Raw genomic sequence first — 17,876 nt, forward strand, 5'->3', positions numbered from 1 at the left:
GCTGCACATTTCACTAACTAACCCTAATGGTTCCTCTTTTGTAAAAATTCTTCATTTTCAAACAAGTGGTTACTACTTAACTCCATTGCAGGTATCTGACTACATTTAAGGAGTCATTTGATTAAATTATATTATGAAAACAAATAGAAATGCATAATAAAATTGAGGATGTAATATAATCTAAAAGGTCTTAGCAGAAAGTGTAATTGTGTGTAATTATATTAGATATAATGAAAACATAGAAAATATATATTGTCATGTGATTTTCAATGTAATAAATATTTAATAAGGAGCCTAATTATATCTGAAATATGAGTCATTGGCTAGATAAATACCAGAGACACTTTTTCTTAAATCATGATATAACTCACATACTATAAAATGTATTCTTTTAAAGTGTATCTTTCAGGGCTGAAATCCATTTGAGCTCATTTTCTTAATATTCTTTCTTTAGCTATATTATTTGTTTCTATAACTTAAGCTTCAATATTTCTGGAATGTGGATTTTTTCAGATTACAATAAACTATAATATACATACTGATTATACATGATGATAAATTATATGTGATGATTACTGAAAATAAAGTTAGTTACTGATGTAAATACTTGATTGAACACTTCTTTGTCCTAATTTATAGCATACTAGAGACTAAAGATTACAAATCATTTTAACCATGCAAACATATATTTTGGAAACACAGTGAAAATGATTACAAACAAAATTTTCAAGTACATATTACCAACAAGTGCCTGTCTTTAGATATTCATAATTTACGTAATGTGGCAAATAGTTTAGTAAAATATTTCCCAAATGGTTAATGACTGTCATAGAGTATTTTAATTTCATGGTTCTGAAATGCATTTAAACATGTGAAATCAACTTATATAATGATTCATAAATGGAAATTATTTTTTAAGAGTAGAGTTGGGGGACATTAATTCCCAGAACGACATTTTCATTGTCCTTTTTATATTTTTGTCACTATAGAAAACACTCCAAGAAATGCCAAATGAATGCATTCATTTTCCCTTTTTTCCTTTGACTTCCAGCTGTTACTCCTGACACTGCCTTATCATTAGAAGGCAAAGGGCGCTTGGACTACCACATGAGTCAGAATGAGAAGCGGGAATATTTGTTAAGGCAAAGCTTACGAGGTGCCATGTTGGAGCCTTTTGGTGTGAACAGTCTGGAAGTAAAATTTAGGACCAGAAGCGAGAATGGCGTTTTAATCCATATCCAAGAAAGCAGCAATTACACTACTGTGAAGGTGAGATAAAAGCTAATGGTGACTTCATTTGATTAGACCGCCTGCCGTGTAGTGGTTTAAATCACTTCCCCCATAATTTCTGTCCTTTTCTTTACAACCCATTAGAGTTCCGACTAATGCTGGGCACTATTCCAATGTCATCTATCTTAACTATTCCCCAGGCATTGGCCAGAGTAACAAAGATCTGAATGGTTTGGTTTCTACACACTTTTGTGTTGCTTTAGAGTAGAGAACCCTGCCAGGTAGGCCAGCACACAAAGAATTAGTTGCAATCTATTTTTCTGGTAAGAATTTATATCACTTCTTTTCTTACTTTTAGACAAAGCAAACCAAAAATATAATGTTTGTTTGAAATACAAAAATATTTTTCTCCAACAATTATTTCAAATACTGATATGTATATGTCAATTGACAGGATTAGAATAAGGAAAACATTTTGAAATAAGCAAAAACATTTTGAAATTATATGATTTCTGGAGCATATATTCAATTCTCTATATAAACTCTGTGGAGTAAAGTATATTTGGAATTCATTATAATTTTACTTAACCTTTCCAAATAATTTTTAAATAATCTTAAAAATTATACTTCATGAGAACAATGGATTTATCATTAGGCTTTTACATAATTTGTTTTTTCTTATCTGTAAATAAGATACTAAACTTATATACAGATGAATAATTTCATTAGATATGCATTTTTGCATCGGCCCTTAGCTTTCTGAAGTTTTAAACCTATATTCTGCTTTCTTTCCCACAAATAAGTCATCTCCTAGACCAACAGTTTGTTTAGTTTAGTTATATTTACTGCCTTCCATTAATATTACTTTGTACCATTCTACTGATAATTTTTTATATAAATTTTAGTAAATTCTTAAGATAACAAATCCAGATTTCCTGAATTATTTTCATCTATTAGTCAATATTTAATAACTACTCCAGGGATAGTTCCCAGACAAAAAGAGCAATTTGTTCAGAAAAATTATTTGGTTTAATTCACATATAATACTAAAAATAAAAATAGATGTTCACTTCTAAACTTCAGCCTCTTTCATCCTCAAAATTTTTCTCTGTGCAAGCCAACCATGATTATGTTGCATATAAATATATTTAATAAGTAGTACAAAAACCAATATTTCTTACCTTCTCAAATGATAATTCCTCTAGTCCAGTCATTTCCAACTAGGATAGATTTTACCCCCATGGGACATTTGGCAATATCTGGAGACGTTTTCAATTGTCACAGTTAGGAGTTGGGAGAGTACTTCTGGCGTCTAGCGGTAGAGGTCAAGAATGCTGCTAAACAGTAGCACTTCACAACGAAGAGTTATCTGGCCCCAAATATCATTAGTGCCAAATGGCAGACACTCTACCCTTTTCCCTTACAAGAGAACATCTTCAGGTTTTAACTTTACCTCTATTGAAGCAAAGGACCCAGTTCCAGAGTTAATAAAACAACTGTAAAAGAGAACACATAAGCCATTGTATTACATTATTATCTGGTACTTATAATTTTCATTGAAAATGGTATTAGAAGTAAACAAAGTAAAGAAGCAAAAAAAGAAATAGATCCTCATCTTCTATAAGAAACATATTTTATATGGTTTGAGAGGCTTTGACATTGAGGTCTGTGTGTTATCTGTTAAGCTGCTTCCAAGTCTTCATGCCATTTAAATGACATATGAAATATTTCTGTACTAACGTACACTTAAAGCCAAGGAATTCAGTCAAAATACAATGTGGTTGAAAAAAATCAGAGACACATTTTTTTCTTCACTAAGGAAAAAGCTGAATGTCAGGATCCGTTTTTGTCACCATAAATTCTTCTACTTCCAACAGGACAGCGCATACAACTCCAGATTTTGTTAGCTTGGTAGCAATAACTTAATTTTTTTTCCTGAAAGGAAAGTAAGTGCAAATTAATAAAAAAATGAATAATACAGACCAAAATGCATAGTTTTGTATGAAAATTTTGAAAAGAAGCTTTTCAAAGGGGCTTGGCAGGTAAAGAGAATAGGTAAGAAAAAATAACAACAGTGAATTAAGAATAACTAAGTAAACCGAAAGAAAGTGGCTGTTGTAAGCAGGCAAATTATTTGGATGATAGGAATATCAAGTGCTTATACAGATTAAGAAGCTAGTTAGGATGGACTTTTACTTATCAATTAGCTTATTGGTCACCAAGACCCCAGGGTTCCGTTTTTTTTTGTTGTTGTTTTGTTTTTGGCTCCTTTTCTGATCCTTTCTTTAACTCTTTCTTATGGTTTGCATTCTCTCTCTCTCTCTCTCATTCTCTTTTCTATCATTCTTTCTCTCTCTCTCTCTCTACAGACACACACACACACACACACACACACACATGCAGACAGAAGATGAGGACATTTTGTGAAAAATGAGGAAGGGTGTTGGGTAAATGGGATTCCATGTGGCTAGAAGAGAGAGAGGGTGTCAGTGTCAGGTGTGGGCAGCAATGGTGATGAAAGGAGAGAGAAGAATATGTAGAATCAATTGGGTCTATTCAGAAAAAGAAAAAATTAAGAAAAGAAAGTTTCAGAGAGAAAGGCAAAAGGAAAGCATACTTGTGTAAAACTTTGTAGGCCAATATTTAACTCATTTCACAAATCTCTCTTCATTCATGGCATACCCTATAGCTCCATATTTGATGTTCTGTAATAATAGTAATGTGATGGACTTTATTTCTACTCTAAATCAGTTCTTTTGTTTTGTGTTTGTCTGGTTTTTTTAAGTGGGCAACATAGGTGATACAGAATAATTGGAATAAGGAATTCAAAGCTCTATAGATTCAAATTAAATAAATGAACAAATAAATGCAGTCATCAGTTGCATAATGACACGAATACATTTTGATAAATGCATTGTTAGGTGATTTCGTTCTTGTGCAAACATCATAGAGTGAACTTGCTCAAACCTAGATGGTACAACCTACTATACACCTAGGCTATATGGAATAGTCTATTGCTCCTGTGCTATAAACCTGTATGGCATGTTTACTGTACTAAATACTGTAGGCAATTGTGACACAGTGGAAAGTATTTGTGTATATAATCATATCCAAAAATAAAAAAGGTACAGTAAAAAGGCTGCATTGAAGATTTTTGGGGGGATGGGGGACAGCCTGGGCAACAGGGTCTTGCTCTGTTGCCCAGGCTGGAGTGCAGTGGCATGATCTTGGCTCACTGCAGCCTCTGCCTCCTGGACTCAATGTATCCTCCCACCTCAGCCTCCCAAGTAGATGGGACTACAGGTGTGCGTCACCATGCCCGGCTAATTTTTGTATTTTTTTTGTAGGGATGAGGTTTCACATGTTGCCTAAATTGCACTTACTGTGACTGAAGCTTGTAGGACTGAAAGTTGCTCTGAGTCAGTGAGTCATTAAGCAAGTGGTGGGTCAATGTGAAGGCCTAAGACATTATTATACACTTCTGCAGACTTTATAAACACTGTATGCTTAGGTTACATTAAATTTATCAAAAATATTTTTCTTCAATAATAAATTAACATTAGCTTACTGTAACTCTTTTAGTTTATAAACTTTTAAAATTTTTAACTTTTTTCTCTTTTGTAATAACAATTAAAATACAAATACATTGTACAGCTGTACAAAAATATTTTCTTTCCTTATACCCTTATTCCATAAGCTTTTTTTCTATTTTAAAAGTTTTTTATTTCATTTTATTTTTACTTTTAAACTTTTGCATTAGTAACTAAGAAACAAAAAAACACATTAGCCTCAACCTACACAGGGTCAGTATCATCAAATCACTGTCTTCCACCTCCACATCTTGTCCCAGTGGAAGGTCTTCAGGGACAATAACACATATGGAACTGTCATCTCCTATGATAACAATGCCTTCTTCTGGAATCCCACCTAAAGGACCTGGATGAGGCTGGTTTACAGCTATTTTTTATATCATTAGAAGCAGTACCCTCTAAAATAATGATTAAAAAAAACGGTGTAGTAAATGCATAAACCACTAATATAGTCATTTATTATCATTATCAAGTATTATGTATTATACATAATTGCATGTGATATACTTTTATACAACTGGCAGCGCAGTAGGCTTGCTTACACCTGTATCCTTGCAATGAGTAATTCGTTCTGCTATGACATTACAATGGCTACTGGGTCACTAGGCGATAATAATTTTTCAGCTCCTATGGTTCATCATTGACTGTTTATTAATAAATAAAACCAAGCAAAAATTAGCATGATGTTTTAAAAGTGAAGAATTATATAAGTGTTAAGTACAGTACTGCCAGGGAGAAGGAAAACATTAAGAATGTTATAATGGGAACTTATATTCTTATCCACCCCAATTTGTGGTATATTCCAAGTACTCTTTCATCAAAAATTTATTGAATAAAAGGATGACATGAAGAAATCAATTAGGAGGAAAGAGCTGGGAGAAAGCTTTTCCTTTTTTTTTTTTTTTTTCAAAAAGGACTCTAGCTATAACCAAAGAAAGTTGCTGTTTTTACTGTGTGTCATGAGATGTTGCCCATTTGATGAAATGTTATTGTCATTTAGCTAGAATTTTCTGGTTTTTTTTTTTTTTAGTTTGGTACTGAAATATATTATTATCTGGAAAAATTGGCTTTAATAAAATATTGCTATATGAATAACATATGTAAATGTGTTAGACATCTTTTCGGTAAAGTACAAATGAACTGATTTTTAGTTTTACCAGATGTGTTTGTTGCATGTAGAAATAGCATTTGATCTGAGTGACAAAATAAACTGATCCATCTTTTCATTCCCGTTATTTGAGGAACAGTGCCACTGCATCCCCCTGCCAACACACCAGCTCTGTCTGGCAGTGGTAACAGGATTATGCTCCCTGAACCAAATGTTCATCTTGCCTCATAAATTATCTCATTTTCTAAAATGGTCTACTCAGGATACTGGAAACTCGGTAGCTGGAAACTGGAGTGGGAGCACCCTGTTACACAATGTTCTCCTGGACAAAATAAAATAAACCAAATATCCCTTAGATAAATTGTAAAAGACAGCCAAAGTGAAGGCTTGCCCAGACACCTCATTAAGAATTCACTCTTTGTTCATCATAGTTTTTGATCTCAATAAATGATATAAACAATAGGCATCATTTTTTCCTAAAATTTGTGTGTAAAAGATGAGAGGTAAAACAATTATTTTCATCTTTATTTTTAAACTATGCTCCTTTTTTAGCTGAGCATTCTTTTTCTTTTTGCAAGTGGTTTTCACAATTTTTTAGTACTATGGGCCTTTTACTAAATGAACCAGCATAACACACTCCAATGGCAGGTTGTCATTGGAATACAAATAATTTTAAAAGGTATAATTTAATTATCTTAAATGGACTTTCACCCCTTTATTATTTCAATTGTGTTCTGGAAAATAATTCATCAAGTTTTGAGAAATTAGGTATACATATAAGAATACATTGAAAACCTTTGAAACTTAAATGTAAAAGTATATGTTGCCTAAAATTAGAGACAAAATGTGTAAGTATATTCTAATACAACCAGATTCTTCAGCTATTCTATCTGCTGTAGACTGGTCAAAAATTTAAGTTTAGTTTTGTTAATGATTTTTATTTAAGCATACCATATTTTAATTGCATACTATTTTTAATACGTTTTACAGATTAAGAATGGCAAAGTACATTTTACATCCGATGCAGGAATCGCTGGGAAAGTGGAGAGAAATATTCCTGAAGTATATGTTGCAGACGGCCACTGGCACACTTTTCTAATTGGGAAAAATGGAACAGCAACAGTATTGTCTGTTGACAGAATATATAACAGAGATATTATCCACCCTACTCAGGACTTCGGTGGCCTTGATGTGCTTACTATATCACTTGGAGGAATTCCACCCAATCAAGCACATCGAGATGCCCAAACAGGTAAATGCCTTTGTTAAATAGAGTCACAAGGGAAGTAAAATTGTTCTTCAAAAAGTAATTGCTTTTTCTTGTGGCAAGACTACACATTTAACATGAATCTCATATACAGTACAATTTCATTCAATAAAATTTATGTTTAAAAAAGTAGTTTGATGTCTGATAATATCAATTATAAGTATCCTAAGAATGTCATAACTATCTTCAGAAAGTTTGTAATAAACTATTAGCCACCACTTTCTCGAGCAGCTTGCATCTTTCTTACCAAGGTTGTAATTCAGTCCACAGTGTTTTGATGCTTTGCTTGTCCACCAAGCATTTCATATACGTTTGTTCATTTATTTATTCATTCACAGCCACTCTCTTCATAGACCATTAATGGAGACAAACATTAATCAAATTCTTACACAAGTAACTGCATTATTCTAATGTGTGATAAATAATACAAATGAAGAATGTAGAATTCTAAAATATAATGAAAAAAGATGAAGGGGAATTTTGCTGTGGAATTGACATGTATACATAAATCTGAATGATAAGGAGGAGGATGAAAGTGTATGAAAGGTTAATTTATGTTGATAGGAATTTTTTTAAAAGAAATCGTTTAAGCCAAAGTTATAGAAGACAGCACATTGGAGGCTAACATCATAGGCAAATGATGAAGTTGGAGAATGAAGCAACTTCCTGACCATGTTGCAGTTTTGGTCTTATTTACAGAGCAATGGGAAGTAATTGAAAACTTTAATCACAGTAGGATCAAGTTAGATATGCAGGAATATTACAGATCATTCAGGCTACAACATGGAGAATGAATTGGAAGAGGACACGAGTGGATCTACAGAAATGAGTTGGGATCTGGGCAAGATGTCTTCTGAGCTCCTACTACTGTGGTGGCTGAGGAGTTAGAAAGAAATGGATAGGCAAGAAATATTCTGGGAACTAAAATCAACCAAACTGTTAGTGATTATGGTAAAATTCAATGAGGTTTCTACTTCTCAACTCAAAGAAGGGTAGGTCAGCAAGAGAGGAAACTGCAGAACCCTCCAAAAGCAGCATATGTCTGAGAAATATTAGATTTGGTTTGGGACATTTTGGATTTGAAGCATCTTTGAGAAAATCCTTTGGATGGATGGGCTGGAAATCAGAAATAGACTTTAGCTGGAAATATATATTTAAGAGTGTTCAGTGTCAAGCAGGTAACTGAAGTACTGGACATGGGTGTGATCACCTAACATGAGGGCGTAGAGTGAAAAGAAAGCCTGGGACCTCATCTTGATTAACTGTAAGAGTTAATAGTTATGTAAAGGAGAATAAGTCAGAAAAGGAGACTAAGTAATAGGAAGAAAATCAGGAGTGTAGGAACAAAAGGAAAAGATGTCACAAAAGCGCATGGAAAAAATATATCAAGAATGAGAATGTCACTATGGTAGAATGATGCATTAAAAAAGAGGGAAAAAATGCATGTGAGAGTAATAGATTTAAGGCATAAAAGTTAAAGTCCAGGTCATAAGTCCTTTTTATATGGTTATTATAGAATGTTGTGAGAAAACAAGCCAATGGAAATTACGCTTTTTGTAGTGTCAAAATAGATTGTTGGGCCCTGAGATAGGAATATCAGCACTGTTAGCACACTCAAGTGTAATGAAGTGTTGCTTAACTTTGCATTTTATCTTTATCATTCCCCTAAGGAGACACTTAATATAGTCTAAACTTTGCCATCCCCAAGTCATAAAATGTTAACACCAGAGATATGTTTTAATCACCTTTTAGAGGCCCACAAACCATTGTAATAGCTAAGATTTTTTTCTTTTGATCCCCAAGAACCTATGTTCCACACCTTTGGTGTATTATCACCTTCAACGGGAATGCATGATTTAGTAGTTGAAGCCATTGGCCTATTTCATGTTCTTTACAAATTTAAAAAATATATATTTATTTGTATGTATTCAATTTTTGGTATATGGGATGTAAAAAGGAAGGAAATTGATAAATAAATGAGTAAGAAAAAGAAAATTCAGCCTGCCCAAGTCATTCATAAATCTTCAGAATGAGTGGGATTCAAGCAATCTGACCCATGTTTGGTCATGGTAATCTTAACGCACCTTGCTAAGTTATAAGATGCACAGCTTAATTATCTTTCAGCTGGATGATGGTTCTGAGACTGAGGTTTCTGTATTCATGTATTCACATGAGGTGATTGTGGAGCTTCTCTTTACAAGATCCCAGCAGTGTAGTATAAGCTCTTTTTTTTTTTTTTTTTTTTGTAAAAAGCCTTCCTCCTTCTTCTTCTCCCAGCAGGTTTTGATGGCTGCATTGCTTCTATGTGGTATGGTGGAGAAAGTCTTCCTTTCAGCGGGAAGCATAGCTTGGCCTCCATCTCAAAAACAGATCCCTCAGTGAAGATTGGCTGCCGTGGCCCGAACATTTGTGCCAGCAACCCCTGCTGGGGTGATTTGCTGTGCATTAATCAGTGGTATGCCTACAGGTGTGTCCCTCCTGGGGACTGTGCCTCCCACCCGTGCCAGAATGGTGGCAGCTGTGAGCCAGGCCTGCACTCCGGCTTCACCTGTAGCTGCCCAGACTCGCACACGGGAAGGACCTGTGAGATGGTGGTGGCCTGTCTTGGCGTCCTCTGTCCTCAGGGGAAGGTGTGCAAAGCTGGAAGTCCTGCGGGGCATGTCTGTGTTCTGAGTCAGGGCCCTGAAGAGATCTCTCTGCCTTTGTGGGCTGTGCCTGCCATCGTGGGCAGCTGCGCAACCGTCTTGGCCCTCCTGGTCCTTAGCCTGATCCTGTGTAACCAGTGCAGGGGGAAGAAGGCCAAAAATCCCAAAGAGGAGAAGAAACCGAAGGAGAAGAAGAAAAAGGGAAGTGAGAACGTTGCTTTTGATGACCCTGACAATATCCCTCCCTATGGGGATGACATGACTGTGAGGAAGCAGCCTGAAGGGAACCCAAAACCAGATATCATTGAAAGGGAAAACCCCTACCTTATCTATGATGAAACTGATATTCCTCACAACTCAGAAACCATCCCCAGCGCCCCTTTGGCATCTCCAGAGCAGGAGATAGAGCACTATGACATTGACAACGCCAGCAGCATTGCCCCTTCGGATGCAGACATCATTCAACACTACAAGCAGTTCCGCAGCCACACACCAAAATTTTCAATCCAGAGGCACAGTCCCCTAGGCTTTGCAAGGCAATCCCCCATGCCCTTAGGAGCAAGCAGTTTGACTTACCAGCCTTCATATGGTCAAGGTTTGAGAACCAGCTCCCTAAGCCACTCAGCGTGCCCAACTCCCAACCCTCTGTCTCGACACAGTCCAGCCCCTTTCTCCAAATCTTCTACGTTCTATAGAAACAGCCCAGCAAGGGAATTGCATCTTCCTATAAGGGATGGTAATACTTTGGAAATGCATGGTGACACCTGCCAACCTGGCATTTTCAACTATGCCACAAGGCTGGGAAGGAGAAGCAAGAGTCCTCAGGCCATGGCATCACATGGTTCTAGACCAGGGAGTCGCCTAAAGCAGCCGATTGGGCAGATTCCACTGGAATCTTCTCCTCCAGTCGGACTTTCTATTGAAGAAGTGGAGAGGCTCAACACACCTCGCCCTAGAAACCCAAGTATCTGCAGTGCAGACCATGGGAGGTCTTCTTCAGAGGAGGACTGCAGAAGGCCACTGTCTAGAACAAGGAATCCAGCGGATGGCATTCCAGCTCCAGAATCCTCTTCTGATAGTGACTCCCATGAATCTTTCACTTGCTCAGAAATGGAATATGACAGGGAGAAGCCAATGGTATATACTTCCAGGATGCCCAAATTATCTCAAGTCAATGAATCTGATGCAGATGATGAAGATAATTATGGAGCCAGACTGAAGCCTCGAAGGTACCACGGTCGCAGGGCCGAGGGAGGACCTGTGGGCACCCAGGCAGCAGCACCAGGCACTGCTGACAACACACTGCCCATGAAGCTAGGGCAGCAAGCAGGGACTTTCAACTGGGACAACCTTTTGAACTGGGGCCCTGGCTTTGGCCATTACGTAGATGTTTTTAAAGATTTGGCATCTCTTCCAGAAAAAGCAGCAGCAAATGAAGAAGGCAAAGCTGGGACAACTAAGCCAGTCCCCAAAGATGGGGAAGCAGAACAGTATGTGTGAAGTTTATGTACTGGCACTGTAAAAATATAAAAACAAGAAATAATACTCAAACCATTGTAAAGTTGCTGACTAGGTTGGGTCACATTTGAAAAACAGGCCAGTATGGACTAGTGGTGGAGGGAAAACTTTAAAAATAATAACCACAGTGCTGCTGAAACAGACTCACAACAACTCTTAATTTAAACATGTGTGGTTGAATTTATTTCCCTGCATGCATTGTGTTTTGTAACTAGTTATGTGGCATGCAGCATTTGGAAAATTTTTCTTATTTACCAGTGTTTGATTTGTGATTTTTAAAAATTGATACCTTTACCATTGCAGAAAAGAACTTGTGCTTTCCCAGTGGCGTATGTGTATTGTTTCAACTGTATTATTATAATTATATTTTGCATTGCAAGATTCTTGATGTTAAACCAATCCTTGTAAAGTGTAAAAAGGAACCCTCCTATCGTGAAATGAAAGATTAAGTATATTAACACTTTTCAGAATGATAGTTTCTGTATTTGATGTTGCTCAGAAATGTCTGAGTATTTGAGTAAGTTTTACATGACAGTGGGTACTGAAATTAAGTCATTTTGTTCAGCACTTTAATGCTTTCTTATAGAATTGTCTTAAAACTTCTGGATCCTTGAGCAAATGATTATAGTCTCCTGACTTTCATGAGGCTTCCATTAGGAACAGAATGATTGCATGTTGTCCCCAGAACACTGCCACCTTCCTATGCGAATGATGTTCTCAGCAGCACTTCTAAAAAACACTCTTAAAAGTTATTTATTGAAAATTTTTCCTATGCTTTTAATATTTTAAAGAATTGACCTAAGGAAAGCTTATGATTGGATTTATTTTCCAACCAGATAACATTTACTCTGAGTACCCAGTTTTTATAATTTATATGAAATCAGATTTCAACACTTTGTCATTTTGTAGATCATTTTTTTAAATACGGTGTAAAAACTTTTTTTACACCTAAGCTGTGTTTTTGATACTGATATTTTCCTATGCTGAATAGTTTTCTTACTTTCAGGGAAGGTAAGAAAATACTTTTTTTATATTTGTTACTTATGTAACATTCATATTTTTCACATTTTGATATTTGTAACATACTGTATGCTTTCTACTTGTAAATGTCAACAATAGAATTAAAATATTTATTTAAAATATTTTGTATTCATAGTGTAATATTAATTTTTATCTTTCTATAGTCTTTGTATGCCCGATTGAGAATAGTCTCTACTTGTCAATAGGGTATGGCTACTTGAACTGTATTTGAGCAGCATCATTTTCTTTTAAAAAAATGTGAATATGGGTCATTGCCAGAAGAGATATTTTAAAGTCACTTCAGTGCATTCCTACCTGTCAGAGTTCTTGGCCTTCCCTGGAGTATAATGAGTCTAGACTAGGTTGATCTTAGGGGACTAACTTTGTTAGGAAGCTGGTTTAAGCATTCTGGCAAGAAATGTTTGGAAATTCCCAGTAGAATGTGTTCACTGAAGACCAGCTTTAGATCAATCTTACAGCTATAGAAGCAGCAATGAATTAGAGCTAATTATGGAAAAATATCTGGGACTAATCTTCTCCAAGGACCCAGCCCAAAATTCTCTAAGTCCAAGGGTGGGTAGAAAGAATGATAGTGAAAGCTCCACTCTACATATGTATCTTTAATTTATTGATTACTCTGCTGCATAATTCTAAAGAAACTATATATGCTGTCTTAGCCAAGACAAACCTCTGTTTTCAGGAGTCATAGTTACGTCTTAAATAACAGGACTTTAAAAAATTACGTCACTATCTCAGCACATTTGTAATTAAATATCTGCCCCAAACCTAATATTCATTGAGAATACTCTCCTTTAATACTGACTGTACCATATTGAATAGGAATTTTAACGATGCGTAAATTAACACCCACAGATTGAGGCATATGCCAGAATTATTTTGTCATTTAATAATGTTGACATTATTATTTTTTTGTTTCAGATTAGGAAATGTAATGTGTATTTAATCTAAATCATGATATTCCTTTAGGTTTAAACACTGAATGTAAGATAATGATCTGATTTTCTCTTTTTTTGTCACCTGCAATGAGCCAACATGTTTTAATATTTCTCTATGAATTTTATAAATTTCTTCTCCAAATATGGAAACATGTTCATTGCTTTGTGTAACTCAAAACAGAATACATTTTTTAAAAAACTCTGAAGCATCTCAATGTCCTCAAGAATATAAACTCTATAATTTAGAACAGAGCTAAATGTAAGATGATAAACATGATTATAGTTAAGAGTAAAGGGGAAGGAACTTGGTGCCAAAATTTCATATTCTTATTCTCTAAGAATTCTTTGTGAGATAGAGAATTACTAATCCCTTGACTAATCAATCCCAGTTTAGGAACATGATAGGATTCTCATAGGACAATTTCTAGTCTTTGGTTCTTCTTGGAAATCTCTTCTACTGAAGCAAAGCCAATATTTATATCAAAATAAATCAGAAATATCTGAAATGAAGGTCTCACTTTAAAATGGACAGTAATACTTAATTTATTGAAATATTGAAGTGACATATGGTGTACTATGAGGGGGAGGGATTATAGGCAAATTAACAGATTAACAATCCCCACAAATTGAATGGTTGGTAGTGACTTGCATGTTCACACATAAAATTATGACCTGAGAATTTTAATCCATCCCCTGTCAAGTTTTATTGGATTTCCTGGAATACAGTTACTCTACTCTGTAGAGGGCAGAGCAACTCCATCTTGGATGCTCATCTTCCATGTCTACTTCTGATTAACCCCAGTTCTGGGAATGCCTCTAATATTTCCAGTATATCTATAGTTCCTTGTGTAAGAGCTTGTACTAACTGCAAATCCTGACCTTCGGCAGATTCACATAGCAGTCTTGCATTTCCATAAGGGGTCAACTTCAATTGTCCTACACCTTTCTTTCCTATGATATATAATGCCTGGGCTGGGGGTAATGGTGCAGAGATCTGCCGTTTTGTCTCTCCACTGCCTGAGGCACAAGCATGGCTTCTGTTCATAAGTCCCCATTGAATGATTCTTTCTGAGCAGCTGGATATGTCAGTCAACTTCTTTCTTCAACCTGTCAGATTTTGAGGGTAGAGTTGCATAGACTGACTCACTGCAGAACAGACTCCTTTAGGCTCTTCTGCATCTGTGTTGTGGGGAAAATATCACTTTCTTTCTGGTGCATATTGAAAATACCCTTGCAGTTATGCTGTCGTAACTGCATGTGATCACCCTGCCACAAGTTCTGTGAACATGATGTGGCAGCATGACCCAGGACTTTGCTTACTCAGTTCTAAGGAGTACATTATTGTTGCTTTCAATGTCATCTTTAGAATTTTCTAAATTACTTGATTTTATCAATAGCTTAAGATAAATTAAAATCACTTTAAGAAAATGGAAGCTGCTCTGCCAGTGGATAGCCTTTTTTTTTTTCTTATCAAATAAACTTGCTTTCACTTTACTCTAAAAAGAAAAAAAACAAATGAAAAGAAAATGGAGCAGCAGAAGGTCCTGGAGCACAACTCCCCATTGCATGTTGCTAGCAAAATACTTACCAATATCAAGGCTGATGAGAAATAGAACTGGCTTACACTATTGAAAGTCATGTCCCTTATAGATATTTATAAGGGAAATAGAATATATTACCAAGTGGCTTTATTACTTCAGGCATTCCATCTCAGAACAAATCACTATTGTCAAGCAAATGCATTTTTATTTTATTAAAATTTAATATTATGGTAAAATACAACTGAGAAAAGTGAAAATATTTTTAAATTATGAATAAATAATACAGCAATGCAATTATTCTTTTTCTATTTTATGTCATAGATTCCATTTTAAAGGACTAACATTTCAAGATGACTGAACTTATCTTCACTTAGGAAAATAAACCTAGAAATAAAATACACTTTACACATTATTAGGCCATTCAGTGTGAAGTAAAACATTAAAGACTATGATTAGTATATGTCCCTTAAAATATTTAAAATGAAATGCCATATTATTAATAATTTACATGTCTGTTACTACTGAGCCAACCAGCAGTTTTATGGGTTTGTCAGTCCAAGTGTTATAGGTCAGTGTTACAGGTCAGTGTTACACATGAATTCTATATTTTTATTTATTCTTAATGAGGAAAAAGGCAGTAGGATCTAATAAATTTGGGTGCATGCAATTTTGGTACCTACAAATACATATCAAGGATTGAATCCTAACAAAACCTATGCATCTCTGATAATCATTGCAAATAAATATATTCTGACCTAAAGACCATGAAGTAGAATAATCTTTTTTTTTTTTTTGAGACAGAGTCTCCCTCTGTCGCCCAGGCTGGAGTGCAGTGGCGCGATCTCGACTCGCTGCAAGCTCCGCCTCCTGGGTTCACGCCATTCTCCTGCCTCAGCCTCCGGAGTAGCTGGGACTACAGGTGCCCGTCACCACGCCCGGCTAATGTTTTTTTTGTGTGTGTGTTTTTAGTAGAGATGGGGTTTCACCATGTTAGCCAGGATGGTCTTGATATCCTGACCTCGTGATCCCCCCGCCTCAGCATCCCAAAGTGCTGGGATTACAGGCGTGAGCCACCGCGCCCGGCCATGAAGTAGAATAATCTTTAACAGAGAAATATATTAAAATACAAAGAAATTTAGTGTCCTGGGTTAAATTTGATCACAGACATAATTACTGCCCTTTACATGTCAAGTATTCCTCTAGGTCGTGGAATAAAGTAGTGAAAAACAGGCATAACACTTGCATTAATAGAACTTACATTCCAGTAGAGGAGATAAATAAATATGCTAATTATGTAGTGTAATATCTAGTGGAGGCAAGTGCTATCAAGCCAACTAAAACAGGCTAAGGGTAAGAGGTTGACTTGAGAATGTGTATGCTAGTTTGAATCAGAAAATCAGAAAGACCTTTCTGGGGAGGAAACATTTGAGCAGAGAGCTGAATGAGGCAGAGAGTGAGCCTCAGACATATGTGTGACACTTTTGCAGTCAGAGAGAGTGACATGGGGAAGCCCAGATTCAAACAGGTCATGTTAGAGGAACAGCAAGAGAATCAATTAGGCTACATAATTATCAACACATTAGCAAAGACTGAACCACAAAAAGCTTAAGGATAAATGTATGTAAAGAATATTTCAAAAAGAATAATTCAAAACTGATCTAGAAACAGAATTACTGTTGAAATAACTCTCCTGATGCAAAGTAAATCCTGAGAAGGTGGACATGCATTCACTTTGCCCTGATGGCTAAGATCCATGTATAATCAAGGCAACTAAGGGTTGCCCATATAGCTGTTAATGAGGTTTTTTGTTGTTGTTGTTGTTGTTTATAATGAGTATAGTTACCTAAATCTTTGCATCACTAATACACTTTTCAAAGTATGCCAGAATTTCAATAAGTATCCAAGTGAAGCATGCTGAAATAGAATTGATATATAAATACATATTTTTGGCATTGACCATGAAAAGGCTTGGGTAAGTCTTTTTATTAACTGTATAATGTATATGTTGAACCCATAGTTGTATCATGAGTCACACAATTCTGAAAATGTGTAATTGACATCTATATATAATATAAAGACTGTTTATACTTAGGAATATGTTGAATTAATGACAGATTCATCAAATACTCATATAGTGTATGATATATTCAAAATAGACATATTTGTGAGAGACTCTCCATATCTGTCAAAATGGAAAGACCCATGGAATGTTTTAAAACACACTACCTAAAGGCAGATGATTTTCAGGTGATCCATTTGAATACTTCTAACTTTATTAGTTTATGAATCAGTCTGCCAAACTCTCAAATCAGGTTGCAAACTACGAAATACAGTCTTCATGGCATTCTGGCAAAAACTTGGGATTTTAATCTGTGTACCATTCTAGCCCAAATAAGATTACCTACAGTGTACAAAGTTCTTTGGCAAGGTCACTAAGTTCCCCATTTCAAATTGAAAACATATTTCATGTGGTACAAATGTTGATCAAAATAAGATTCTGTTTTGCCAGAGCAGTCTTCTTACTCAAACCATCCTTCCCCTACTCTATTTGCACAGCTCTGGGCCAGAATGTTGCTGAAAACAGTTGTTGATCCTTGATTTTTAAGTAAAAAATTAAAACAGTCTAAGAAAATATCTTTTTAGAGAAATGGTATGATTGAGACAAAGAGCAGCATAACCTATGCCAAAAATGTGTAAATTCTTTTATAGCTATGAGTCTGAGAAAATAGAAAGATACCATATACTGAATCTGGAGTAATGCTACGCAGAATGTCAGATGACTCTTTATGGAAAACTGATGAATTTGAGAAATGGCTTTGGATAAAAAAAGTGAAAAGAGAATTGTCCTCTTGGCAGAATCATCATCAAGAAACTTCAATTGACAGTCATATACTATTTAACAGAAAACCGTGTCTTAAAAATATGTTATCTAATCCAGGCAAAAAGCCTACTGTAGCACATGATGCAAAGACTGACACATAGATCTTGGGAGTGAACCTCA

At 35.5% G+C, this 17,876-nt stretch overlaps 1 protein-coding gene across 2 annotated transcripts in view; it reads left to right on the forward strand.

The window, feature by feature from the left end:
- FAT4 (FAT atypical cadherin 4) overlaps positions 1–12,500 on the forward strand; it is a 177,861-nt gene extending 165,361 nt beyond the window's left edge. The window contains exons 16-18 of one of the 2 annotated variants that reach the window (XM_008969462.4): positions 1,052–1,269; positions 6,919–7,180; positions 9,473–12,500. In XM_008969462.4, the coding sequence (XP_008967710.3) occupies positions 1,052–1,269; positions 6,919–7,180; positions 9,473–11,340 (2,348 nt within the window). In that variant the 3' untranslated portion in view covers positions 11,341–12,500. The remainder of the gene's footprint in view (positions 1–1,051; positions 1,270–6,918; positions 7,181–9,472) is intronic. The other variant, XM_008969463.4, reaches the window with a different exon arrangement.
- Positions 12,501–17,876: the final 5,376 nt, after the last annotated feature.

Source organism: Pan paniscus, chromosome 3 (assembly GCF_029289425.2).
Source record: "Pan paniscus chromosome 3, NHGRI_mPanPan1-v2.0_pri, whole genome shotgun sequence".
Lineage (NCBI taxonomy): Eukaryota > Metazoa > Chordata > Mammalia > Primates > Hominidae > Pan > Pan paniscus.